Raw genomic sequence first — 27,238 nt, forward strand, 5'->3', positions numbered from 1 at the left:
TAGGAGGGTGCCCATCTCTCCACACCCTTGCCAGCATCTATAGTCTCTTGATTTGTTCATTTTAGCCACTCTGACTGGCGTGAGGTGGTATCCCAGTGTGATTTTGATTTGTATTTCCCTGATGATGAGTGATGTTGAGCATCGTTTCATGTGCCTGTAGGCCATCTGGGTGTCCTCTTTGGAGAAGTGTCTGTTCATGTCTTCTGCCCATTTCTTCACTGGGTTATTTGTCTTGTGGATGTGAAGTTTGGTGAGTTCCTTGTATATTTTAGATACTAGCCCTTTATCTGATATGTCATTTGCCAAAATCGGGCTTTGTGTTGACAGCAGAGAGCCAGTACAAGGCTCAAACTCACCAAGCTGAAGTCAGACCCTTATGACTGAGTCACCCAGGTGCCCCTGTTTTTAATTTTTAAATAAATATAATTTAAAATGATAAAAAATTTTACAAAGTGAAGTTATATATGTGTGTATATATACACATATGTGTATATTTACATACACACACATATATAATATACATGTGTGTGAAATGTGCTCCTTCTTTGGCATACCTGGAAAATCACCCACTTAGAAAAACATAAATATACACTAGCTTTAAGTATTAGAAGTGAAAGTAATGGAATCTGAATGTAAATGTAGTATCACTTTGAGCGCAATAAATTTTATTTGTGCCAACACTGGAAGAGGAAATACCGGGCCCAGGGTGAACAGTAGATTTCTGACGACTAGAAACAATAGGACGACACTCTCCTGGGCTGAATGAAAGCGCCTGCGCTCAGACTCAGTTGGCGCCCGCCCTCCTGCTTTTTCTCCGGCGCCTTTTCCACTTTCTTTCGCGCTTTAGCCATCCGGGATGGCCCGCCCAGGCGTGGCTGGGCTCCGATTGGCTCCTTTGAAAGTCTACGGGCTCTCTGATTGGTGGGCCCCGGACCCTTTAGCGCGGTGGGTTTGAAACAGCTCGCACTTAACTCCAAAGCTGGCTCTTAGAAGTTGAAGCGGGAGCGACGCCGAGGTGGTAGCCGCCGCCGCTTTCGTCGCGGGATAGTAAGCCGGGTAGAGTTGCTGAGGTCAGGGTCATGCCTACGGGAGTCTGCCGGGGGGGGGGGGGGGGGGGGGGGGGGGGGGGGGGGGGGGGGGGGGGGGGGGGGGGGGGGGGGGGGGGGGGGGGGGGGGGGGGCGGCTCGTAGGCCCGGGAGAAGGAGTATGAGGAACCGGATGGTATTAGGAGGCCGGGCTGGGCAGCAGGGGTCTGCGCGGGGCCAGGCCGGGCCTGTGGAGGGTAGGCCGGCCTTCACTCGGAGCTCTGGGCCTGGCCTCGGCTTTCCCGGAAGGCTCTCGGGAGCCCAGACCCGGCGGACATATGCTGGGGAGGGGGGGCTGCCAAGGCCTCGGAGTTGCATTCTGTGGTCGCGGGCGGCTCTTCCGGGAAAAGGTCGCCCACCTGGCTTAGGAGGCTTTCGGGCCTTGGATTGACCTTGCATTGGTTTGACGACACGGAGTGCCATGCTCTGTCTTAGGCCCTGCTCTCGCCTCCGGGGGCAGAAGTCCAGACGGCACCTGGGCCAGATACCCACGCCGGTTCCCAAACCCAGGCCATCCCGGAACACCGATCGGAAGAACTAACTTGAGGGCCTTCTGGGGCTTGCTTCGGTGCCCATGGCCCTTGTACACCCAAGGCGTTTGAAAACACTAGGCTCGGGGCATAGAGCCGGAGGGAATTTGGATTTTTTTCGTTTTTATTTTATGCTTGGTGGCTGTTACGTACAATGAAATGTGGAAAGCTAACAAATACCAAAAGATAGATACAACTATGTGTGTGTTAGTATTTTTATTCAATACTAGAGTAGGTAATGTGCACGTCCCGCTTCCTTTAAAGACGCGGAGATAAAGCCGTTGGTATTTTACCTTGTGACGCTAATAGTACGGAGCCCCAGGAGGCATTCAAAAGACATTTTAAAGTTGTATCCTTTATTTTAAATTGTTACAACAGGATAATGGTGGGAGGGTAATTAAACCCAGCTTTGAAATGGAATTTTTAGCTATTCAAAGAGAGCCCGACAGTTTTATTGTCCATTAGGCATATAAAATTTGGATATTGTGGAAAAGGCAATTACCCTAATTATTGCCATTTTGTAAAATTAAAATTAAAAATATTTAAGATTGGTACTCATGGCAATGTAGTGCAATTTGAGTGTCAGCTACTCAGAGTGACCTTTACATATGCGGTCTTACCAGTGATGATTGTGTTAAAAAATCAAGGTAATTATGCTCTGGGCTTCTGAAGTTATGTTTCATTGGCAAACTTCCCAGCTGTGGAAGTCTTGAGTGTTTCCTTGTCAGCATTTTAGCTGACATTTGAACAGTCTTGCTAATGGGTGAGCAGTAGACACCTCTCTACTGGTGTCTTTTTTTTTAAAGATTTTTAAGTAATCTCTGCACCTAATGTGTGTGTGTGTGTGTGTGTGAGAGAGAGAGAGAGAGAGAGAGAGAGAGAGAGAGAGAGAGAGAAAGAAATGTGCTCTTTCCAACATGGGACTGGAATGCACAACCCCACGATGAAGAATTGCATGCTCTTCTGACTGAGCCAGCCTGGCTTAACTTGTGTCTTTAAAAACTGTTCCTTTTGAATTATCATCAAAAAAATATGAAGCAATACAAATTCAGTCGAATATGATTTGTGGAAATGTTTGTGTGTATAACTAACATACACTGCTGCTTCTTAGAAGTCTTATGTAAAGAGAACATACTCTTGGTTTTTGTTTGGGACATACAGATAAGTGGATGTCTGAATTTGAGTGTTTATTTGTTTGGAAGAAGCAAATATTGCACTGGTTAAGATACACAAATATTTCTGATGTTTTAAGAGCTAGGAAAGGTGGGAAAATCTTAATTGCAGAAGTCCTTTGTAAGTGTTTATTTTTTTTAATAATTTATTTTTGAGAGCAAGAACACTCATGTGAATATGAGTGTGGGAGGGGCAGAGAGAAGGGGAGACAGAATCCCAAGCAGGCTCTTTGCTGTCAGCAAGAGCCCTGGGACTCAACTCACCATGAAATGACCAGAGTCAAAGGTGGACACTTGACCGACTGAGCCACCCGGGTGCCCCTGTGTTGTTTTAACACAAATAATACTTATGGAAATTAATACTGTGGTAGAGACTGTGGGAAATGCTTTATGCGTTGTATCTCATTACAAACTTAAAACCACATTTTTGAGTTAGTGGCATGTGATCATGTGATCAAATTCATTTTTTTCTCTCATTTTAGGATCTACCATATCTACTGATTATCTACTGATTAACTATGGAAGACTATACCAAAATAGAGAAAATTGGAGAAGGTGAGTATTTTTAATAATGCACAAGTTTTTAAAAATGATTTAGAAATGCTATAACATCTGTGACATGAAAACATATAAATATTTAAATCAAATCTTTATGGTCTCCTGTGCTAATGTGCATTTTTTATGTGTTCTCTACATGGTAATTTAAACACAAAAATGTTCATATTCAAGAGAATTGAAATTATTCTGATATGATTACCTGGCAACCCTCTTCCCCCAATATTCCTAAATATGAAACACTTAAAGCAATATTTGTAATTTGAGAAGACTATTGCTAACTATTGTGTGTTGGGAGGGGTTAGGGCAATAGAATTAGGTTTAGGAGTGTACTTTTAGTCTCCTACAATTATTTTTAAGATAAATATTTTTACCTAAACCTTCTAAGCTGGTACAATAGCCTAATAAGTTTTCTATCTAGTTTCCCTAGATTTAAATGACCTGTCCTGTTTACATGTGTAAGCAATTCTGAAACCAATAACTCTTGTATATAATTCATTATTCATTCCCTTTCTGGAGTAATTTCATTAAGGTTTTTAAAGAATGTTTATGTGGTGTAAGTGATGGGTGAAAATAACCCTTTGCCTTTTTCCCCACTAACATAATATCTAAGCTTCTTTTTATTGATTTTTAGAGTTTATTTATTTTTGAGAGAGAGGGAGAGAGAATTAGTGAGGGAGGGAGAGAGAGGCGCAAGGGAGAGAGAATCCCAAGCAGCATCAGAGCCCTATGCAGGCTTGAACCCACCAACCTTGAGATCATGACCAGAGCTGAAATCGAAAGTCAGACACTTAACCAATTGAGCCACGCAGGTGCCCCAAGAATATTTAAGCTTCTATATAAAAGTCTTGGTATTAACATTCTAAACTCTATAGGAATAAATGGTACAACTTACACTATTAGACTCTAATTTATGTAGGTTGGTTTTTTGGTTTGTTTTTTGTTTTTAATTTTTTAATTTTTGAGAGTATGAGCAGGGGAGGGGTAGAAAGAGAGGGAGAGAGAATTCCAAGTAGGCTCTGTGCTGATATGACTCAATTTCAGGAACTGTGAGAAAATGCACAACCTGAGCTGAAATTGAGAGTCAGATGCTCAACCAACATAGGCGCCCCTATCTATGCAGGTTCTGTTTGAGGGACATTTCCAACTACTATATTTTTAGTGTTCTCCAAAACTGTACTTGCTCAAGGAGTACTACTAAGAAGCCAAGGGCAGAATACTGGAAAGAATTTAATAAGATACTAATGATAAGTCTGGGTGGTGGTTGGGTTAGAGATCGATTCTTGTTCTTAACTTGCAAGTGGTATGTGATTTTTAAAAAAATCACTTTATTAACACATGGTCAACTAAGCTAGTCTTGTTTCTGAGTTAAAAATAAGTTTGATAATGGATTTAATGTTTTCTGCTTTGAGTTTTTCTTAAATCTTTAGAGACTTGAATGAGTTCTGATTTTAGTTTGGAATAAAAAGAGGCATTCTTTTTGTGTAAATGTGAATTTCTTTAAAACTCTGGAACTGCTAACATAGGAGACTACAGATTTGACTCTTGAGAAAGGTACTGTAATTGCTACTACAAATAGAAGCAGTTCAGAGCATAATTTCAAATGTAGTCTGTTTGCTAGAGTTACAAACCTCCCCAATTCTTCCTCATGATGTCTTCTCCTATTCCTTGTCCTTTGACCTCTGGGCCTTTGGCAATGGCAATTCTTTCACCCTGGAAGCCACTCTCTGCTGCCTTCCCTTTCATCTCATTGTTCTAGTCTAAGTGCATTTTATAGTTTCCTTTTTATTACACTTCATATCCTTTGCTATACTGTAAGTAAGCTTTATGAGGTTTGGGATTTTGTCTTGCTCACAACTGTTGGAATAGTGCGCGGCAGTCATGTCCAGCACTATTGGAGACACTCAACTATTTGATAAGAACAGCTGTTTTTCTTAGTGTTTTTTCCTGTGTTTTCTTTTTCTGGCTTGTATTGTCTTGACTACTGCAGTGCCTGGCAGTTTCAGATTATGTGGTGGACCTTGTTTTTTTTGTTTGTTTGTTTTTTGTTTTTTCGTTTTTGTTTTTAATTTTTTTATGTCTTTATTTTATTTTTGAGAGAGAGACAGAGCGAACTGGGGAGGGGCAGAGAGAGAGGGAGACACAGAATCGGAAGCAGGGTCCAGGCTCTGAGCTGTCAGCACAGAGCCCGACGTGGGGTTGCAACCTGTGAACCGTGAGATCATGACCTGAGCCGGAGTCGGACGCCTAACTGACTGAGCCCCCAGGTGCCCAGACACTGTTTTTGAAAAATAAATTGAACAAATAATTTAAGGCCTTTTTCACACACTGTATTCTTTTGCTTTTTGCCAGATACATGGTCAAAGTCTAACATTAAAGTACTGATTTGAAAAGTTAAATTTCTTTCCCTCAACTTTTTATTTTATTTCCAAACATACAGAGAAGTTGAAAGATAAATTTAATGAACCTGTAATACCTTTTACCAAGATGTTAGTTTTGTCACATTTGCTTTATTATCTGTGTGTGTTTTAGCATATTGTTTTTCTTTTGACCAGTGTAAAGTAAGTTGTAGTGATGTGCTTTACTTTTTTTTTTTAATTTAAATCCAAGTTCATTAACATAGTGTAATAATAATTTGGGGAATAGAATTTACTGATTCGTCACTTAGATGTAACACCCAGTGCTCATGCCAGCAAGTATCTTCCTTAATGCCCCTCACCCCTTTCGCCCTTCCTCCCCACCCAGCACCCCACCAACAACCCTGTTTGTTCTCTGTATTTAAGAGTCTCTTGAGGTTTGCCTCCCTCGATGTTTTTGTCTTATTTTTCCTTCCTTTCCCTTATGTTCATCTGTTTTATATCTTAAGTTTTACATGTGAGTGAAATCGTATTTGTCTTTGACTTATTTCACTTAGTATAATACACTCTAGTTCTGTCCACATTGTTCCAAATGGCAAAATTTCATTCTTTTTCATTGCCAAGAAATATTTTGTTGTACATATGTACCATAACTTTTTTATCCATTCATCAGTCGATGGATATTTGGGTTCTTTTCATTCTTTGACTATTGTTGATAGTCCTGCTATAAACATTGAGGTGCATTTGCCCCTTCAAATAGGCATTTTTGTATCCTTTGGATAAATACCTAGTGGTGTAATTGCTGGCTTATAGGATAGTTCTGTTTTTAACTTTTTGAGGAGCCTCCATACTGTTGTCCAGAGTGGCTGCAGACGTGTCTTATTTCTAATACTTGTGCACGTATCTTCTGAAGATCTAGTCAGTGTCCTGCATTTCATGTAGTGACTGATATCTCCTTAATCTTTTCTAAATTAAAATAGGCCCCCCACCTTTTCTGCCTTGACACTTGTTTTTGACAGCCTGATGCATTTCTTAAATACATCTAGACTTATTTCAGTTATTACAAAGGCATTTTCTGGTTTCTTCTAAATTACAAAGATCTGAGTGTTGTCACTTTAATCTTTCAACTCTTCTATCATAAGAAAATATCTTTTTGGATCATAGTAGCTATATCCATGATGTGGGACCTAGCTTGGTCCTTATTCACTCAATAAACATGTGTTAAAGGTTTTTTGCTTAGCATTTAGAGTCTCTATAATTCGACTGTAACTAACATTTTTGAAAATTTAGTAACATTTAATTCATTTCAGAATACTTACCATGCATCTTATAAGTAATTTTTGGTGATTGCCTACTAGAGTCATTCTGGTCTGTTTAACTAGGGCTCTGTCCTAGTAGTTATAAGAGGGGTAATGGCTCAAAAAGAGAAAGAGAGACATAGAGCACTTGTGATTTCTAAAACTGAGTAAATACTAAATGCTGGCTATAAGTTAATTGTTATGAATAAATTTTAGGTCTCGATGAGGTTGTACACTTGAAGGAAAAAGAATATTAGAGGAAAAAATTAGTCCTGAATTTACCATTAACTGCTTGTTATACTACATTATGCAAATGATGAATCTTCCCGAGTCTGTTTTAACAGTGTGTCAGATGATTGTGCTTCTCACTTACATACTTTTGTGTTTTTTGGTGCAGGTATAATTTATATCTGAAAGATGGAAAGATTTAAGCATACAGAAAGTTACCAACTTTCAAACATGGTTGTGAACATCTATAAAATTGTTTTGTTTTTTAAATCTGATGACTTTGGTTGTCCAAGAGTTAATCCAAATTTAATCAAAGTAATATAAATGGCTCTTTAGTCAAATTACATCTTTAAAGGGACACCAGTATTTAGGAAGACCCATTATTGTATAGAATTTCTTAAAAAAAATTTTTTTTTTAATGTTTATTTTTGAGAGAGAGAGAGACAAAGCATGAACAGGGGAGGGGCAGAAAGAGAGACACACACACACACACACACACACACACACACACACACACACACAATGTGAAGCAGGCTTCAGGCTCTGAGCCATTAGTACAGAGCCTGACTTGGGGCTTGAACTCACAAACCATGAGATCATGACCTGAGTCCAGTTAACTGAGCCGCCCATGTGCCCCTGGAATTTCTCTTTAAAACAAAATTAGGGGCTCCTGGCTGGCTCACTTGGTAGAGCATGCAACTCTGGATCTAAAGGTTGTGAGTTCAGGCCCCATGTTTTGTGTCAGAATTACTCAAAAATAAAATCTTAAAATTAGAACAAAGTTTATATAACATCAGTTTGCCGCTCACCAAACCATCCCTAATAATCTAATTAAGCCAGTAGATAATCTGATAGTAGTTCTTAGGCTTTTTAAAAATATTGCCTACCTTTGGAGAAACTGGTAAACTATAGAGTAGATCTCTTTAGGAAAATGGATTCTAATCACTTGTGAAGTTATACTGATGTTACCCCCAAAAAAATGTTATTCAGCAAAATTTAATGTATAGTCTAGGAGTCCAAGATCTCCCTAAATTCTCCAGTCCCAGTTTAAAGATTATATTTAAGATTTTATTTATTTATTTTAATTTGAAAAAAAAATTTGGTGTTATTTTTGAGAGAGTGTGGGCAGGGAAGGGGCAGAAAGAGTGGGAGACCCAGGATTTGAAACAAGCTCCAGGCTCTAATCTGTCAGCACAGAGCCTCACTTGGGGTTCAGACTGGCAAACTGTGAGATAATGACCTGAGTTGAAGTTGGATGTCTAACTGAGCCACCCAGGTGCCCCTATTTATTTTAAGTAGGCTCCACGCCCATCACGGGATTTGACCTCATACCCCAAGATCAGGAGTCACCGATTGATCCAGGCACCCCTCCCACTCCAGTTTTAAAAAGCACTTATCTGGGGACTAAATGTGTCCTGGATATGAACTTCTTAAATCAGCTAATCCGCCTCCCTTAATACTGCCACTTTGTCCTCTGTACCCCCGCTTCTCCTGCTTAAGATCCCTTATTGTTATCCTTGTTTGTTAAATTGTTACTCCTTATTTAAAGACTATATATCTGAATCAATGTTCTTGTTAACTTCAAAATGGGTGGGAGGCTTTCCTACTATATAGGAGATATTGTGAACTTTAATACATTTTATAAATATATATTTTTAAATGTTTATTATTGAGAGAAAGCATGAGCAGGAGAAGGGCAGAGAAAGTGGGGGACAGAGGATCCAAAGCAGGCTCCTTGCTGACAGTAGAGAACCTGATTCTGGGCTCAAACTCTTGAACCTTGAGATCATGACCTGAGACAATGTCAGATGCTTTCCAGACTAAGCCGCCCAGGTGCCCCAGATTTAATATTTAATAAAATATGGTAGATGAGGGTTGAGTATATATTTGGCGTGAATAAAGTAGTCTATACAAAGTTTTCTGAAAGTGTCATGATTACTTCTGTTAATAACTCCTCAGTCCAAATCTTCATCCTGTATTTTATGCCTGCTTTATTGTTAAATGGGATATTTGAAAGGAGATACATTCCAATCTGTGAAGGATGTGTTTTCTTCACTAAACTGTGCTGGGAAATTACTTGTTATTTAAATGTATGGTAAAATTGTGATGACTACATGAATTTATTTCTAATCGATAGATGTGATAGGTTGTCGTTACCTTTCAGTTTCTTTTTGGAACTGATGAGAGTATCGAGTATGATACTTCCGATCTGGTCACAGTAGACATTGCTGTCATGTGACATTTTATGAGATGAGTCATTTTGTAAAATCTTAGTTTGTGGAGGGTGTCGTATAGTAGACATTTACTTTGTCTATTTCAGGTACCTATGGAGTTGTGTATAAGGGTAGACACAAAACTACAGGTCAAGTGGTAGCCATGAAGAAAATCAGACTAGAAAGTGAAGAGGAAGGGGTTCCTAGTACTGCAATTCGAGAAATTTCTCTATTAAAAGAACTTCGTCATCCAAATATAGTCAGGTATGGTATATCTGAATTCAGACCATTTTCCGCATACTATTTCAAGTGTGAATTTCAATGTGGAAATTTTTACATTTGCTTAATATCTGGCCTAATTACTGAGTGGAAGAGAACACTACTATTTTTGTCAATTGGGAATGCCAGGCCTAGGAAAAATGGGCTGTTAAAACAGGAGCAGGGTGATAAAAAGATTAATATTGGGGGCTGAATACTCAAGGTAAACCAGTTCAAGGGAGGGAAAAAAAGGTCCTTTTTCAGAGACCATTATCACCTATACCACTCTGAGCTTTGGTCCTTGAAGACCTCTTAATACGAGTGCTAAGACAGGTAGCTAGGTCAGATGAGAAAGAAAAGTGTTTTTCCTTTTCTTTTTAAGTATTTGGACTGGTGTTGGAGTGTTTCCTAACAGACCAAGTTAGGGCTTAATTGCACTTTTCTGGGGCTGGAGATAGTGAGCAACTGTTAAGGGTTCCTAGCAAATTTTAAAATTTATTTCTGTAATTTACTTCAATGAAAAAACAAGCTCTGAGCAACAAGTAGTCAACCTAGAAATGTTCTTTCGTAATAGAAGTGGTGTGACAGCACCTTCTGTATAACATGACTTAATTTTCAGTTGCTGCCCTGAGAGTCCTTTCTCAAATTCTAGTTTAGTGCTAAGGTTTTCGTTCCTAGGGAAGCTACCATCTCGTCCTTCCCAAAAGTGTGTACTTTGCTAGAGAAAATTTCTTAAAGCTTCACTTTCTATGATAGGCACTGTTAAATTTATGGAAGTTTTATTTTGTGAGAAGTAAAAAGTGGTAGATTTTTTTTCACATAATTGTCTTGTTCTTCAGTCTTCAAGACGTGCTTATGCAAGATTCCAGGTTATATCTCATCTTTGAATTCCTTTCCATGGATCTCAAGAAATACTTAGATTCCATCCCTCCTGGTCAGTTCATGGAATCTTCACTTGTTAAGGTAAGAAGCTTACTTATTTTATTAGCATTTACCCACTGTGAGTGTAAAGGGTCTATTCTTTATGTGTTGGGGGAATATCTTTGGAAAAAGTGTTAGGAAGTAGAACTAGGAAGAATTTTCTTCCACAGCCTAGATTAGATTTTTACCCCTTTTATTACTAGATAGAGCTTCTGGTAGTGGAATGAAAAGTAGTGCCTGAGATAACAAAACCAGTAGGTATTTATTCCATTGTTGGAAGCTAGGCTATTTTGGTCTTTATTTGACCGTCAGATATATGTGAAACAATGTAACAAAAGCTTGCAGTAAGGTAATGATGGCAAGTGGTTTTATTTTATTCTGGTTTTGAATGTTTTGGTTAAATTTATAGACATTTCAGTTAAATTATAAATGTATAATTTTTTTAAAAGCACTGAAGTCTATAAAGTGGACATGTCTTACCTTTACACTGACTCTACCCGATCACTTCTCAGAGGTAGTTAGCCACTGTTAGTTTTTTAATAGTCTTACAGACATTGTGTGTCAACTTTTATATATATGCATATACTGTTTTACAAAACTGTAAAACTCCTTTTCTGTGAAACATTCAACACACAGCTTTACGTGTCTACCTAATGTTTGATCTGATTATGTAAATCAGTTCCATACTAACAGACAATGGAATTGTCTTCCAGCTTGGTGATTCATGCTCTTAGGAACAGTGCTGCAGTGAATCCTTATGTCTCTTGTTCTTCATTTGCAATTTTATAGGATAAGTTTTTATAACTTGAATCACTGGGTTGAAGATGTTTATTTATATTTAAAATCCTGATAGTGCCAGTTGCCCTCCAATGACTGGCAGCAGTTTACTCATTGTGGTGGGTAACAGTTATTGTTTTGGTACCTAGTTTTTGCCCTTGTATGAAAAAGGCATATTATCATTTTTATATCATTTAATAATTTTTCATTTTTTAGCCATTTATAAACATCTTTATTGATGTTTCTGTTAGGATATTTTTTTCACTGTTCTCTACAGTCCTTTTTGCTAACATGTTGATAATATTTCCTTTATTCCTTTTTTTGTTTGTTTTTTGACTTGTTAATGGCATCTACCATTAATAATTGTTATAATATATTTAACAGACTTTTGGACATTAGCCTATATACCTTAATTTTTCACTCAAACGTGTATGTTATAACACTTGACAATATTTTCCAGTAGGTTGTCCCACACCCCCTTTTGTTTGTTTTAAATTTTGTGGATGGATCAATGTTTTATTTTGGTATAAAGAGCTAGGGCTCTTAATTTTTTTCCAAATGGTTAGCCATTTGTTCCAACAATTGATTTTATGTATTATTTTATAATTTTGAACTTTATAATGTTCAATACTGTTACCGTATATAGTTTAAATTCATGTAATATTTATGTTGCTTCAGATGACAATTACACTGTCTTGGTAACACTTGTATAATACTTTCCTCTGAACTAATAAACAGCATGTTATAATTGTCTCTATTTAAATGCATAATCATAATATGTTTGTTATATCTTTTGGAGTCTGTGACCAGCATTTCCAAAGAGGAAATGGTTATGTAATGATAAGAAATAGAGATGGACAAATCTTATTCAAAGTAAAAATAGAGTTGCTATAAGTATATAGATAAAAGTTTTACAAATTTTCTGTACAGAAAACTAATTAGGCCTTAAAAGAATGAGAGATGAAAAATAGAAGACTAAATGAGTTCATGTGCATGTGTCCATAGTTGAATATCTTTGCATATTAATGGGCTTCCCACTGCAAATGCTGCTTGCTAGTCTCAAGTAGCCTGAAAGCTTTTGTGGTAGTTAAATTGTTTACCTGCATTATACTTTCTTATGTCTTTGAAACCCACTAAGATTATTTAGAAAGTCATTATGTGGTACAGTTAAGTTTCTAACTTCTATTCCCTTCTTCCAGAGTTACTTGTACCAAATCCTACAAGGGATTGTGTTTTGCCACTCCAGAAGAGTTCTGCACAGAGACTTGAAACCTCAAAATCTATTGATTGATGACAAAGGAACAATTAAATTGGCTGATTTTGGCCTTGCCAGAGCTTTTGGAATACCTATTAGAGTATATACACATGAGGTATGTAGAATAGTGGTTTTTGTGCTTTTGAGTATGTGTGATTGCTGGATTGTTTTCTGTATTTGTTCATTAATTGAATAAAATAATAAAGGTTTCCATTCTGCAGCATTAATTTATTGCTTCTCAGTTCCACACTCCCCCTTTATTGCATGTTATGTAAAAATCTAACTGGGACCTTCAAATACTATTTCTTTGCCAGCAGGTGTGATGTAGTGGGTGGTGCTGGAGAGGCACTGCAGGAGGGAGGGGTTATTCTTGCTACAGTCCTAAGAATTATTATTTCTTATTAGTCTCTTTATTCTAACCCCCTCTTAGTTTGGAATTCTTCTTAGTAAAATTTGCCTATGGAAATCTCTGTGTGGTTTTTGTCTCCTGATTGGACCTTCCGGTACACAATCAAACTGGTTAGAAGACAGGTGTTTTTTGGTTTTTTTTTTTTTTTTTTTTTTTTTTTTTTTTTAAACCTAAGGGTTACTGTTTCAGATACATTTAGAAGCTACTAGATATAATCAGGTTTTGTTAGTGTTAATACAGATGACATGGCACTTCATTTGTTACTTCTGGAGAGAAAAGGAATATTGAATTGTATAGTAAAGAGCTTCTGGAAAACTGTCTTTTGTGGGGTTGTCTATCCCTGAGCCCAAAGACTATCTCCAAATCAAAACTTAGAACAGCGTTCATTTGGTTAGATGTCTTGACTTCTTTTTATCATCCCTTTTTATCATTTTTCCTATGGCTGTATAAATAAAGATTATTTGGTTGCCATTGGCTTAAAAAAGTACTTAAGTCAGAAATTTTTACCATCATGACAAATTATAGGTAGTAAAATAATAGATTGGCCCTAGACCACTGTTACTTGACTTAATGTTCTTATTTTTTTAAGTTCATTTTGAGAGAGCATGAGAAAGTGCTAGTGGAATAGGGGCAGACAGGGAGAGAATCCTAAGCAGGCTCCGTACAGGGCTTGAGGTCATGACCTAAGCTGAAATCAAGAGTTGGACGCCTAACCGACTCAGCCAACATGGAGGTGCCCCTGACTTCTGTTTTCAGCATGTAAGCAGTATATAAGGATTTGTACAGTGCCTCCCTGAATTCATTATCAAGTGGCGTTTTTTTTCTTTTGGAAAAGTGAATGCTGTCTTGACTATTTTTTTTTTCCTTTTCCTCTAGTGATTTGGAAAGAAAGGAAAGAACTCATAGGTTTTTATAGTGTTTTTTAACCTAATGAATAGAACTTAGAAATGAAGTGCGTATCTTCTGCTTAGTATATTGTGTATAGTTAATTGACTTTCAAGCAATATTATCAGAAGGATTAATGGAACTTCCTAAAGGATAGTCCTACTGAAGTATAGATGTTTATGTTTAGGTATTAACGCACTGCTTATATCCAGTGTGAACATTTGCTTTGTAACAGGTAGTGACACTCTGGTATAGGTCTCCGGAAGTGCTGCTGGGGTCAGCTCGCTACTCAACTCCAGTCGACATTTGGAGTATCGGCACCATATTTGCAGAATTAGCAACTAAGAAACCACTTTTCCATGGGGATTCAGAAATTGATCAACTCTTCAGAATTTTCAGGTATTTTTGCCTTATATTTAAGCTTCTAAGACCTTTCAAATGAAATAATAAAGGCCACATGTTATGTAACAATAAGATTATAGGTATGCATTAATAATTTTTTGTTTTGCTATGGTTTTTCAGAGCTTTGGGCACCCCCAATAATGAAGTATGGCCAGAAGTGGAATCTTTACAGGACTATAAGAATACATTTCCCAAGTGGAAACCAGGAAGTCTGGCATCCCATGTCAAAAACTTGGATGAAAATGGCTTGGATCTGCTCTCGGTAAGAAGACCCTTTATACTGATTTCAAAATTATTGATTCTGAATGTATTTAATTTCTTTCTTTTACCTGGGAAATAGAAAGCCAATGTGTATTGAGCTAGGGACATAGCTATTATGACTTTAGTATTTGTTGTATTACTAGCTTCATTTTAGATACCAAGAAACATTAGTGATTTTGAGAGGAGGATTCAGCATTAGATGTTATTTGTGTTGTTTTTTTTTTTATCCTAGGTAGCTATAGATGCTCTGTGAAGGCAAGGCCAGGGTTAGCGCACCTGTATTGTTTAAGTTGCTGATGTGTAATGGCCTTTCCTTCTAACTTTTTGTCCTGGTGTTTACTACTTTTTAGTTTATCCTAGACATAGGTTTTCCCTTATTGCTTGATATTTTTAGTTATTAAAGCCTTTTACTTCATGAACTCTCATTTCTCATTTTGTGCCTTGTTTCTACATCAGGAAGGTTAGGAGGAGTAATGTAGTTCTTATAAATCCATGGGGCTTGTCTGACTCTTCATTTCACCTCCAGGATCCTTGGGATCAAGACCCTCATAGGGCTCTGCAATGAGTATGGAGCCTGCTTCGGATTATCTCTTTCCCTCTGCCTCTTTTCCCTGCTTGAGCATGCTCTCGCTCACTCGCTCTCTCTCTCTCTCTCTCTCAAATAAATAAACAAACACATAAATAAAGCATTACCAAACTATTTTTAAAAATCCCATTTACTCATAGGGCTCTTCACTGAGTATGGAGCCTGCTTGGGATTATCTCTTTCCTTTTGCCTTTTTTCCCTGCTTGTGCATGCTCTCGCTCACTTGTGCTCTCTCTCAAATAAATAAATATATAATAAAGCATTATCAAACAATAAAAAAAATCCCATTTATTACATTGCCGCTCTCAACTAATAGTTGTTTTCTTTAAAAATAAGACCCAAAAATCTATTAGGATAAAAAAGAAACTGACCTAGGCCTGCTTTAGGAAACTTGTTTTTAGAACAGAAATTTAAGTATTGAACTTTTATTTGTGTATCTTTTAATGTTTATTTATTTTGATAGTGCATGTGTGTGGGAGGTGGGGCTGAGAGAGAGTCCCAAGCAGGCTCTGCACTGTCAGTGCAAAGCCATACCCAGCACTTGATCTCACAAACCTTGAGATCATGACCCGAGCTGAAATGAAGAGTTGGACGCTTAGGTGACTGAGCCACTCGGGTGCCTCTAAATATTGAGCGTTTATTTTTATTTACTTATTTTTTAAAAGTATATTTATTTTGAGAGAGAAAGCACAGGTGAGGCAGGAGCAGAGGGAAGCGAGAGCAAGAATTCCAAGCAGGCTCTGCACCAGTGGTGCTGAACTCCACAGAGCCCGGCACAGAGCTTGAACCCACAAACTGTAGCACAGAGCCCCTACACGGAGCTCATACCCATGAACCATGAGATCATGACCTGAGCCGAAGTCAGACACTTAACCATCTGAGCCACTCAGATGCCCCCTAAATCATAAGCTTTTCGATGGATCTAATTTTTATGAATCTCAGCTAATGTAATATTTGTGATATTATCCTGTAAATCTTCTGATTGGTGTTTGGGCTCCTTTCAAAATTTATGAATCATTATGCTTCTAAATTTAGCTCAGATTTCCAAATTGATTCCAGTGAAGTCCCAAGTGCTTTACCTGTCATTCAGATATTTTATGTATCAGTATTGTTGATTTGACTTAGAAGGCCTCTTCTATATCTGTCTTTTTAGCTTCTATAATTCTTGAACACAAAGAATTTCACTTCAGTGAATGAAACAAAAATCATAGACTGTAAATCATGATTCCTTAGTCTAGCTAGTATTGACATCTTGGACTGGATCATTTTTTGTTACTGAGATCTGTCTTGTACACGAAGATATTTAACAACATCCTAGTCCTCCGCCTTCTACCTGCCAGTAGCATGTTCCTCTCAGTTGTGACAATTGTCAAATGCCAGACATTGTCAAATATTCCCTGAGTGGTAGAGTCTCACTCAGAGGAGAACCAGTACTATAAAACTTCAGACTTGGTTTCTCATTTAAGCTTTTCCACTCCTTAGCTTTATGAGTTGCTGGGGAAAGTTACTTAACCTCTGAACCTCAGTGACCTCATTGTAAAATGGGACCAATACTTACCTTTGTTGTGAAGATCGCATAACACAGTATGTATCAAGCACTTAATATAGTGCTAAATATGTAATAACAGCTCACAGGGTAACTAGATAGTAAAAATATCTCTGGTCTGCTTACTGATTATATTTTCTTTAAGATTAATGTTTCTTAAAGATAAAATTTAAGATCAACATTAAACTTGATGCAGTCTCTTCTGGCTGTGTGTAAACTAAGTTTACTAGATTGTCTGACCATCATTCATTTAGTGTCATTTTAACTATGTTTATAACACATTGTGCTCTGGTTTTGTTTTCATTTGGAACTTGATGGAAACTACATTAGAAACCACTATAGCTAATTGCCACCATTTCAAGAATGTTGTAAATAACTCAGATGGCTATTTAATTCTCAAAGTAAATATAATTAACTAGATATCTTTCTTAAATTTATGTCCTGGTTTTAAAACTCTCGCTCTCTCTCGAAGAATGCTTGTGTCCTAAAGCATTATTTATAGCTGAAAGAGGTTATTGAGGTATCTCGATTTAAGGAATAAGAACTAGAGGGTGACGTCTGGAGGATGAGACATTTATGTGTATGATACTGAACTAATGGAAATGTTCATTTATTTAGTAGTAATTTTTATTAAAATTATTAGCTTATGGCTTATTGGTAGAAAAATTAGAGTTTTATGAAGTTTTTTTATGGTTCATTTCTTAAATCAAAACCTTTTTTCTTTTTTATCTCCCCTCACTCAGAAAATGTTGGTCTATGATCCTGCCAAACGAATTTCTGGCAAAATGGCACTGAATCATCCATATTTTAATGATTTGGACAATCAGATTAAGAAGATGTAGCTTTCTGAGTGTTTCCACGTATCAAAAACAGATAGTTATATTTTTACTGTTAACTCTGTCTATTTTTGTTTTGTGTTTTTCTCTTTCTTTGTTGTAAACATAAGCTGTAACTTCATCTTCTGATTTCAAAACTGTAACTTAAAAATGTAAATATTGTTCTATATGAATTTAAATATAATAATTCTGTATATGTTTATAGATCTCTCTGTAACAACTATTTGTTACCATAATAAAAGTATAAATCTAGTACTGATGTCAGGAATTGGAAAAATTTTGAGTTAGTTTAAATCATCTCAAACCTTTAGAGTCTGGTTTTCCTGTAATTGGAATCACCAAAATTTAGGAAAGTGTGCTAAGTTCAAAGTTCATAAAGCTTTGAAGTATTTTTATGCTCTGACTGTTTAAATTTTGTCAGTTTCTTGCCAAGTGGTAACTGTACAACCTGTCTAAAGATGAGTATTTTTCTGCTGGTATTTCAATTTGTGACCTAAATGTTCAGGCATTCAGAATGAGAAAACTATCAAGATTTGAGAAACGATGCTAAATTTATAGAGGTTTTCAGTAACCTATAAAACTAACATTAGAGCATGCCAAAGTTTGCTAAGTTTTACAGTCAGAGATCAAGGGCTGCCCACAGCAGGGAAGAGCAGTTTAGAAAATTTATGAACTAGCCTATTTTTAGGTAGGTTATGAAAGCTGTTTGTCTAAGTGAATTCTTATGCCTTGGTCAGAGGTAATACCTATACAGAGGAGCTGCTCATCGTGGCTTTCAAGTCTGACTCAAAGTCTATTTGCAAATTTTGACAGTTTTGCTTATTAGCAACCTCTGAAGGTTCTGATATACAAGTATTTAGCTAAAATCACTAGCTTTAGGAATTGTTAAATTAATAATGCTGCTCATTGTGATTTCCACCTATAAGGAGACTAATTTAAATATTTGTTATAGCCCAGAGGAATGTCTGCAAAATGATTTATCATTTGTAGTGTACATCTGTCTGTTGTCTAGCCATATACCCTCTGTCCTTCTTCCTGGTTATCTATGGCTGGAATTGACATTCCTGTATTATTGATTGCATATGTAAAGGGTTATCTACCTCATCTATATGTCTTGGAATTTTTGTACTCTGTAGGAGAAAGTGTGGGTTACTTTCTTTGGCAAGGAGATTTGTAAGATGAGAGGTTTGGTCACTTCGTTCTAGTCCTTTGGTGGAAGCCAGTCTGCAGTAAGAGTGCAGAATCTAGGAATGGCGGTCATTTGCAGTCATGTTGTAAAGAGTTAAGATTTTATGGTGGGAATTTGGTAAATGAAAGGTCACAGAAAAGATTTAATTCAGATGGTGAAGTGACGTACCCACCGGCTTGAGTTTTCTTACCTATAAAGTGAAGTGTTGAACTGAATCAGTTTTTCAACTTGTGGATTGCAATTGTATATACAGTAGTTCACGACCTCCTCTCCTGGCATGTGGAATAGAAACTCAGCGCATCTTATGAGCAAATATTTCTTGGTACTTCTGTCTCAGTCATGTATAGATACATGAGGGTTACGAATGGTTGTGGCTCTGTGTTTCGTAGAACCAGTGTGCAACCTCGTTGTGATTGATGCTTGGAGTCTAATTGTTGAAAAGTCAGTAAGTCATCAATTTAGAACCTATTTTGTGGACCAGGGAAATAAGATGGTAGAACAGTGTGTGTGATCAATAGCTATAAGGAGTGTCCTACTTTAGTGTAGTCCTGTGTGAAGTGTTTGTCAGCTTCAGTGGCTGGATGAGAGCTATGGAACTGGGTCCTCCCTCATCTCATACATATTTCAAACTGGCTTGTGTCCTGTTGCTTCTGATTAATTTTAAAATGGAACGTGTCTCTGGGTCAGTAGTTCTTAAATCTGTTATACACTAGAAACACCTGAGATTAATTCTAGTTCTACCCTGAGCAGTTCTGAAGTTGAAAACTGGGAAATGTATCCCAGGAAACTTTGCTCAGAAGTTCCCCAGTCTGATTCTGATTCTGATGCAGCCCGTTATCATCAGTCAGTGGTGAGTTTAATGACATCTAGTTTTTGTTGTCTTAAAACTTCATCGCATTGTGTAGTATCTTTAATTTGTTCTATTTCTGTTTCAGTCTATACTCCTTCATGAGGGACTGGAGATAGCTATAGATTTTGTCACCAATATAAGACTTCCATATATTTGAGTATAGCACAGTGACAATTGCCCTATATTAACATTGTCCCTAGTTGTTAGAGGAAGGGTTTTTTTTTAATATTTTAAGTTTAAATATACAAGCAATAATGCAGAGATTAATACATAATGTACAATAAAATCTTGCTAATTTACATGGAAACATGGCATATATATAAATAAATGTTTTTTTAAATGATAGTATTTTAATTTTTTTTAACACTTATTTCTGAGAGACAGAAAAAGAGTGAGATTGGGATGGGCAGAGAGAGAGAGAGGTAGACACAGAATTAGAATCAGGCTCTGAGATGTCAACGCAGAACCTGACATGGGGCTCGAAACCATGAACCATGAGATCATGACCTGAGCTGAAGTCACAAGCTTAACTGACTGAGCCACCCAGGTGCCCCTTAAAATTGTAGTATTTTAGAGTTGAGTTAATAAAAATAGCCCAATAAGAGGACTTTTGGGGAGTTGGCTTAATAGGCTTAAATAATTTTTAATTAGCAAAATAATTTTTAACTTAAAAGCTTTATCAAACTATACTTCATAGTAGGGTCAACTTCAGTCCCATTTCTCTAAGTAATTGCATATTCAAATGAGTCAATGAGGTTCCATAGGACCACAGAGTCATTTTGCATGTGGATAAGACATTAGGAATGTGTGTGGAGTGAAGTGAGTAGTGGGCATTGTTTAAAGGTTTGGGGCAAAATGGAAAGAGCATTAAGCGACTAAAGGGAAAGAGAAGGATGGAAGGATAAAAAGTAAAAGACCTTGAAGAGCGAGAGCTATTTCTGACATAAAAATAGTATCTAAGAGAAGGCAAAGGTGGGATAGTAATGGTACTGGGAAAACATACGTTTAGTCCATGTGGTGAAGTTTAATGAAGTATTTGGAAGCAAAAGTAGATATTTTCAGTCCCATGCCTTAGTATAAATGTCCAGTTTCTAAGATACCTTAAAGGCTCCAGAAGAAAGTATGAGAAGCCATGCACTTAGTTGTTGAGGAGGAAGAAAGGTATCAGTACACTAGTGTTTCTTCAGAATACAGGAGAGCTGGTTTTCCTGTTTGCATTAGGATCTCTCGAACAGCTTGTTAAAACAGATGTGTTCTACTGCCAGGTCGCACACAGTCGGTCCTGTGTGGCAACGAGTATGCTTAACAAGTCCCCAGGTGATGCTGATGGTCCAGGGACCACACTTGGAGAATCGCTGATGAGTCGTTCTCAGTTCTACAGAACTGAGCAGAAGCAGCCTAGCTATTTGGTTAACGTGCATGCTGGTGTGTAGAGGAAGCACAGCAGGTGCAGAAGGAGAAGGTCACCTAAAGCCAGGCCAACGTTTAGTAGAGGCCGAATTGGAATTTGACCCTAAACCTTCCTTGTCATTGTGGAGAAAAGTGAATGGTGTAAAGATTCCAGCCTTGAGAGCCAGAGAGATTAGGGCTTGGTTCCCAGTTCTGCCATTTCTGTGTCCTTGAACAAGTCACCCAATGTCTCTGAGTCTGTTCACTCACTTGTACAGTGGAGACCATAGGATTGTTATTTATGGGAGTATATGTAATATATTTATGTAATTATACGAATAGGATCGTAGGATGGTCATCCAGGGTAGAGATAGGGTTGCCAAACATCCTGCATATATATGACATGTCCTTTTTTGCCAGGATGCCCTAAATGTTCTCTTTTCAATAGATTACAAAAAAACTAGGCAGTTCTGTTTTTCTGCCACAGTAATTGGTGCTTAAATCCATTGAAAAGCAACCCTAGATGGGAGAATGTCTGGGTGAAGTTCCTAGCACATGGTCATTTCTTTGCAGGCTTAGCAGTTTTTCATGTTCCGTCTTTTGTTACCTGCTTTACTAAAGTGCAAGTCCAGTGAGGGCAGCAGCCATGTCTGACCCTTCACCCTCTAGCTCTTGGTGTGGTACTTGAAGCATCAGACAGGGTTCTTTCAGTTTGCCTAAAGGTCGTGGCACCTCCCCTCCAGAAATGAGCATAGAGTAGCTGCTGTGCTTCACACACATTCCCCTTTCCTCACGGCCACCTTGGAACGGACATTCATAATACAGATGATCTGAGAACCTGCCCAAGTACCTTCCACAGGTCTGAAGGCTAGTAAATGCCACAGCAAGGAAGGCTGGGCTTTTGACTTCATCCTGTTCCTTTTCCATGCCATTGTGTTGGTTCCCAAGATAAATCCAGAAAGAAAGTATGTATTTAGTTTCAAAAGCTTAAGAGGAAAGAATGGACGAAGGAGGCAAGTAACTAAAGCCAAGTTAGCCCAGATGCCATGGTGCACCAAGCTCACAGTTGTCAAAACCAACACTGCAGGCCTGCATGCAGGTCACTCATTAACATTATCAGAAACCTCCATCTCAAGATTGAAAGGACCAAGGTCACCAAAGTAAAGTTTGGTGTTAAGTCCAGTCCATTTTTCTATCCTATTTTAGGTAGCAATATCCCCTTTTACTGGGAGAGCCCCACTGCTGCCTGTGGTCCTACTTGGGTTCTTAATTCTGGCTCTTTGCTCCTTGCTCATAAGGATGACGCGGATGAGATCAGTCACAGTGTACCATACCACAGTAGCAGCAATTGGTTCAAGGAGTGGGCAAATGAACTAATAAACAAGACACATCAGGATCCTTTTTGCTATAGAAACCTTGGGAGAAAGAAGTCCTTTTCTGCTATTCAACCTAGGAGACTGACTGGAAGCCTATGTTATTTTGCCCTCGCCCCTCTGCCCCTCCCCCAACTCTGGAGCTACCTGAGCAGAGAAAGTGATAGGTTCCTGGGACCATGATGTCCCTGGTTCCTACAGTGCTACTTTAAAATTATCTGAGCTACCCAGTCCTTGTAGGTATAGGGATTTGGGTTCTGTTTTGACTTTGCTTAATCTAGTTTGAGTTGGGGTTCTGTTATTTAAACCTCAGAGTCCTGACTAATTTAGCTCTGGATACCAAGACAAAACTGGATGAATAGTTTTAAAGGAGCCCTTGATTTAAGCACCCTTGTCATTATAAATGCTTTCATAATTAAATATCTTCTTGAAAAGCTCTTTATTGCTCATAATCATTTTTCACTGCATCTTCTAGTACTGGTTGTGTGGAATGGTACTGATATTAAATGTATGCCTATTGACCTTTCAAAGAACCTATAAACTTAGGGGAAATGTTTATATTATGTATACCTACCAGTCAGGAGTAGAAATCTGTAAGATCCAGTTTTCTACAGGCAATCCTTCTTTTCCTTGAGATCGGATGTCACAACCATTTTGTATTTCTCTGTTAAAATCATGCAATAACAAAAGCAGAATGTATTTGGAAAATTTATTTGCTAATGAGTATTAGTTCTTTATATTTGCACAGAGCTTTATAGTAATTAAATAACATATACTATTTCAGTAGACAGAAGCTTTCTATACTATAAAAGTGCCCTGAACTATAAAACCACAAGAATAATTGTACCAAAACACATTCTTTATAATACAGAGAGAAAAGATATATTTCCAAGCTGAACATAGCGATTTGTCTCAATGGTTCTGGTATTATGACAAACATTTATGTGCAAGAAAATATAAATGTGTTCTTCATGAAGTGTGTTCACTGCCTCACGAATCCAAATGGGAAGCAGAGCATTTGCTCCATCTTAAATCTTGCTAGAATTTGAACATAGTTTTAGAAGTGCTTTTTGGCTTCTTGTTTGAAATACTTCTCATGCACAAGCGCTAAGGGAAAATGGCTCAGAACATGAAAAGATTGCAAATTCCCAGGTAAGCACAGAACATTTCTTTTGGCCCATCAGCATCCATCTAAAACTGCATGAAGTGGATGACAAATCGATGTGAACTGCATGTTGGGACTCTTAACTAGCCATGCTGCTAGAAGGTCATAGCAGCTTGGATAAGCCTAAAGAAACATCTCCCCTTCCTTGACCCAAATTTTGGCATCCACTGTGTGACCCACCCACTTGCAGCAATAAGTTGTGTTAACTAGTCAGTGACATCAAAAAATTTTAGAATTGAATGGGATCTCTTGGACATCAATTTAATCCTTATTTCCCCATGGAGGAACCCATGGATTTTGGCAACAGAGTAAGAATTAAGACCTAGGTTTTCTGATTTCCAGGTTAAAGAGATTTCTACTCTTTTACATTGGCTCTGACAGTGAATTTCAGTCAATAATGCAGTCAAGAAAGAAGTGTATTTTAAGGATGAAGTATTTAGGCAGGAGAAAACCCTAGTAGGAGAAAATCAGATCAGTCAGATCAGAGAAAGTTACATACATTCTCAGTTCCTAGAAACAAGTAGCCAAGCACGTTGTAAATGATAGGGACTGAATGCATTCTTTGCAAAAGCAATAGCGATTTTCATTCTCTACTCCCCTTCACAGGATGATCTGGGACTAATTCAGATGCTACAGGTTTTTTTAAATAGACACATTCTTAAAAAAAAAGAAAAAGCTGTATCCAACTGCAGTGGAGGTATGAGATAAGGCCCCTGGCGCTGGAACAGCTAACATACGTTAGCTGACGTGTATGATAAGGGGAAAAGGCAAAGATCTCCACTTCCGTCTCTTCTATCATTTTTCAAGAGAAATATCTCATGTGTTATGTTTGGGATATTTCCTAGCATGGCCCCAAAGCAAGGAATAAACAATTCAGTGTGCCTAATGGCAAAAAATAAAAGAACTATTCGCAAACAGAAAACTGGACTTTTGAGGATATGTTTATTTAAATCCAAACAGCAACTCCTACTTTTCCTGTTATCTCCAATTATGTGATGCAACATATTTACCAGAAGAAGCACTTTTTAAAAACAGCCTTCCGGGGAGTGAATAAACAATACTATATTTGGCTAACAGCTGCTTTTGGAAAATGAGATGTCAGCAAAGCTGAATGTTGTTTAAAGAAAACTAATTATCCAGCTACCTTTGACTTGGATCAGAGTAAATAAAGCGCTTCCCTATTTGCACTGAAATGTTTTGTCTAGAATTTAAGTATTAGGAATTAGATATTTTACTTCCTCCTCTTGTCATATGGAGCAAATGAATTTAAAGAGATTTTGCTGCCAGAACCACTTCAGGTCATCTGGTGCTGGACAAAGTCATTGCTTCTTTCTCATCCACTATTTATTGTGTTCAGTTTAATGCAGTGTTTACAGACACATTAAAACTCAGATAACCTAGTGACATATACTGTGGTTGCATTTGTATGAATTTAATTATGCGAATGTCTAATAATATAAAGTTATGTTTAAACTCGTGAAAATTGAAATAATGCAAATACCCCCAATTTTTGGAAATTTAAGGTTGGCAGACTGGTTTATGCCATTGCTGCACTGCCCTTTGGCTGGTAACACAGAAGTACGGGCAACCTTTTGCTGGGTGAGTCAGACTGTGGTCTTCCTGAATTAGAACTCCTGCAGGTGGTGTGGTTACAGTGCTGTACTTATTTTAACATTTACTGTTTATCATTTGAAATATTTTACACTCTGAAGTAATCTTGTATGAGCACTCATTAAGTGGGGGTCCATTGCTGGTGCTGGAAAATAGGCCTGAAAAGTAGGCATTTGGGAATGAACTTGAGATGGGCTCTAATGTGACAAAAAAGGCCAAACAACTCCCATGGTACACTTTAGAACAAGGATTTTATAAATTGTTAGTGGCATTCTTGAAAAATTACAAAGCATTAAAGCAAAAATATGTATAGTTGGAGATTTTGAGAAAGCATCTCCCTACTTTACATTTATTTTGTGGGAAAATCAGTATTATCCAAATTCTTTGAGAATATATCCTCTATAAAATCTGGTATATGATCCATATAAGATTATTAAGTGTAATATCTTATAAATGTCCATCGAACAAGTATTTACTGAACATATATTGTGAGCTAGACACTAAGCTAGGATGTGAGGACACAGTACTCAATTAAATAGGTCTTGTCTTGGTGGACTTTACATTTCTCTGTAGGGAAGCCCCATTAGAAGTGAATGAAGAAGTGGGTGGGCATGGGATTGGGACCCTTCCTGCCCGCTTTGACAGGCCAGTAGGACAGCTATCAGCTATCTGAGTTGTTGTCAGAACTACCATCTCTGGTATGCAGATTGACCAGGAAATGGCTCTAGGAACCTGTCCCACAACTCTTAGGCTCAGGATAAGCTGCACAATTTACAGGGCCCAGTGCAACATGAAAATGTGGGCCTCTTGCTCGAAAATAGTTGAAAAATTCCACAGGGTAACAGCAGAGCATTAAACCCAAGCACAGGGCCCTTTGAAGTGCAGGATCCCGTGTGACTGCACAGGTCACAATCCCGCGAGGCCAGCCCTGCTTAGATCTAGCCAAAGAAAGAAAACTAAAAAGGTTTAGAGTGGAGAAGAGAGATCTGGGGATGGTGACTCTGGAGAACCATGCCGTGCGTTGGGAATGCTACCATCTAACCCAGGCCTAAGGAGGAGACGTGCAGAGGGACCGCTTGAAGAGCTCTGGAACGTGTTGCTTGCCACCAGGCCACAGAACCAGTGCCTGGGTGAGGCCTGAGAAAACAAGCAGATGGGGAGCGTGACTTCCACCCAGAAGGCTACAGGCCAGTCAGGAGAGCACCGCTGACGCTGCCCCTTGCCCTCGCAGGGGCAAGGACTGAGTGTTAACCTAACTGGATCGAGTCCAGGAGGCACAGGCAGCCGGAGGGGGTTTCCCTCCCAGGCATCCCGCCCTGCCTCCGAAACCAAGATAATGGAGTCTCTTCCTGCTGCTTAGAATCGTCAGGTCCATGTCGCTCGCACTCCTCCAGGCTCCTCGGTAAAGCTAAAATGTAATTATTCTGAAATATTTTTATATAAACTATACACAGCAATATACATTGCCCCATGTATCCGTCACCCAGTGTCATTATTATTATATATGAAACTCTGTGAATCTCTGTTCACATCTCCCTTTCCCTAAAAGATGTGTTTCTTTATACTTCTTCAAGTTTTCTTTATCCCTATACAACATATCTGTCTACAATCATCATTACCATACTGCATGCTTTTATGCTTTATATAAATATTAAAGAATGAGATTTATTTTGTTTGGCTTTGTGAGAGTCCCCCATGTTGATAAATGTAACGGTAGTTCATTTGCTCTCACTTCTGTGGAATATTCCATTGTGTGACTCTACTACAATTTATTCCTCTCTTCTTAATAGACCGTTGTTTCTCATGTTTTGCTTTCATGGCCAATGTCGCTGTAAGTTTTACTGCATATGTTTCCATCTGCAAGGGTTTTGGGTTTGCGTGTTTGTTTTTTGCTTTTTGTTTTGTTTTTGGCAGACCCATTCCTTGTCCTTCCCTCTGCCCTGTATCTCCAGGCCCTGACCCACAAGGGTTGCATGGCCCCGCCTCCTGTGTCACCTGCCTGCTTCCTGGTTTAGGCAGTGGGAGGCGCTGGTGAGAGTGGAAAAGGAGAGGAGAGAGGAGTCACATGCTCATCTCTCTCTTGCTCT

General features: G+C 38.2%; 1 protein-coding gene across 3 annotated transcripts; it reads left to right on the forward strand.

The window, feature by feature from the left end:
- The first annotated feature begins 884 nt into the window (after positions 1 to 884).
- CDK1 (cyclin dependent kinase 1) lies at positions 885 to 19,958 on the forward strand. 3 transcript variants are annotated; one of them, XM_029915245.1, is made up of 8 exons: positions 885 to 1,070; positions 3,270 to 3,342; positions 9,546 to 9,702; positions 10,536 to 10,659; positions 12,594 to 12,764; positions 14,179 to 14,342; positions 14,466 to 14,607; positions 17,482 to 19,958. In XM_029915245.1, exons 2-8 carry the CDS (start codon positions 3,306 to 3,308, stop codon positions 17,578 to 17,580), a joined length of 894 nt encoding a protein of 297 aa, XP_029771105.1. In that variant the 5' UTR covers positions 885 to 1,070; positions 3,270 to 3,305; the 3' UTR covers positions 17,581 to 19,958. The 3 variants fall into 3 exon arrangements, with proteins under 3 accessions (XP_029771105.1, XP_029771121.1, XP_029771116.1); XM_029915256.1 differs by lacking the exon at positions 885 to 1,070 and adding an exon at positions 3,055 to 3,073; XM_029915261.1 differs by lacking the exons at positions 885 to 1,070; positions 9,546 to 9,702 and adding an exon at positions 3,042 to 3,073.
- The last annotated feature ends 7,280 nt before the right edge of the window (positions 19,959 to 27,238 follow it).

This window comes from Suricata suricatta, chromosome 2 (assembly GCF_006229205.1).
Source record: "Suricata suricatta isolate VVHF042 chromosome 2, meerkat_22Aug2017_6uvM2_HiC, whole genome shotgun sequence".
NCBI classification, from domain to species: Eukaryota; Metazoa; Chordata; class Mammalia; order Carnivora; family Herpestidae; genus Suricata; species Suricata suricatta.

What these genes read in the sequence shown, in the direction of transcription:
- CDK1 (XM_029915245.1), top strand. Translation starts at nt 3,306, where the DNA reads ATGGAAGACTATACCAAAATAGAGAAAATTGGAGAAG. An exon ending in CAACTCTTCAGAATTTTCAG is followed by an intron (nt 14,343 to 14,465) that starts GTATTTTTGCCT and finishes ATGGTTTTTCAG; the next exon opens with AGCTTTGGGCACCCCCAATA. An exon ending in ATGGCTTGGATCTGCTCTCG is followed by an intron (nt 14,608 to 17,481) that starts GTAAGAAGACCC and finishes CCCCTCACTCAG; the next exon opens with AAAATGTTGGTCTATGATCC.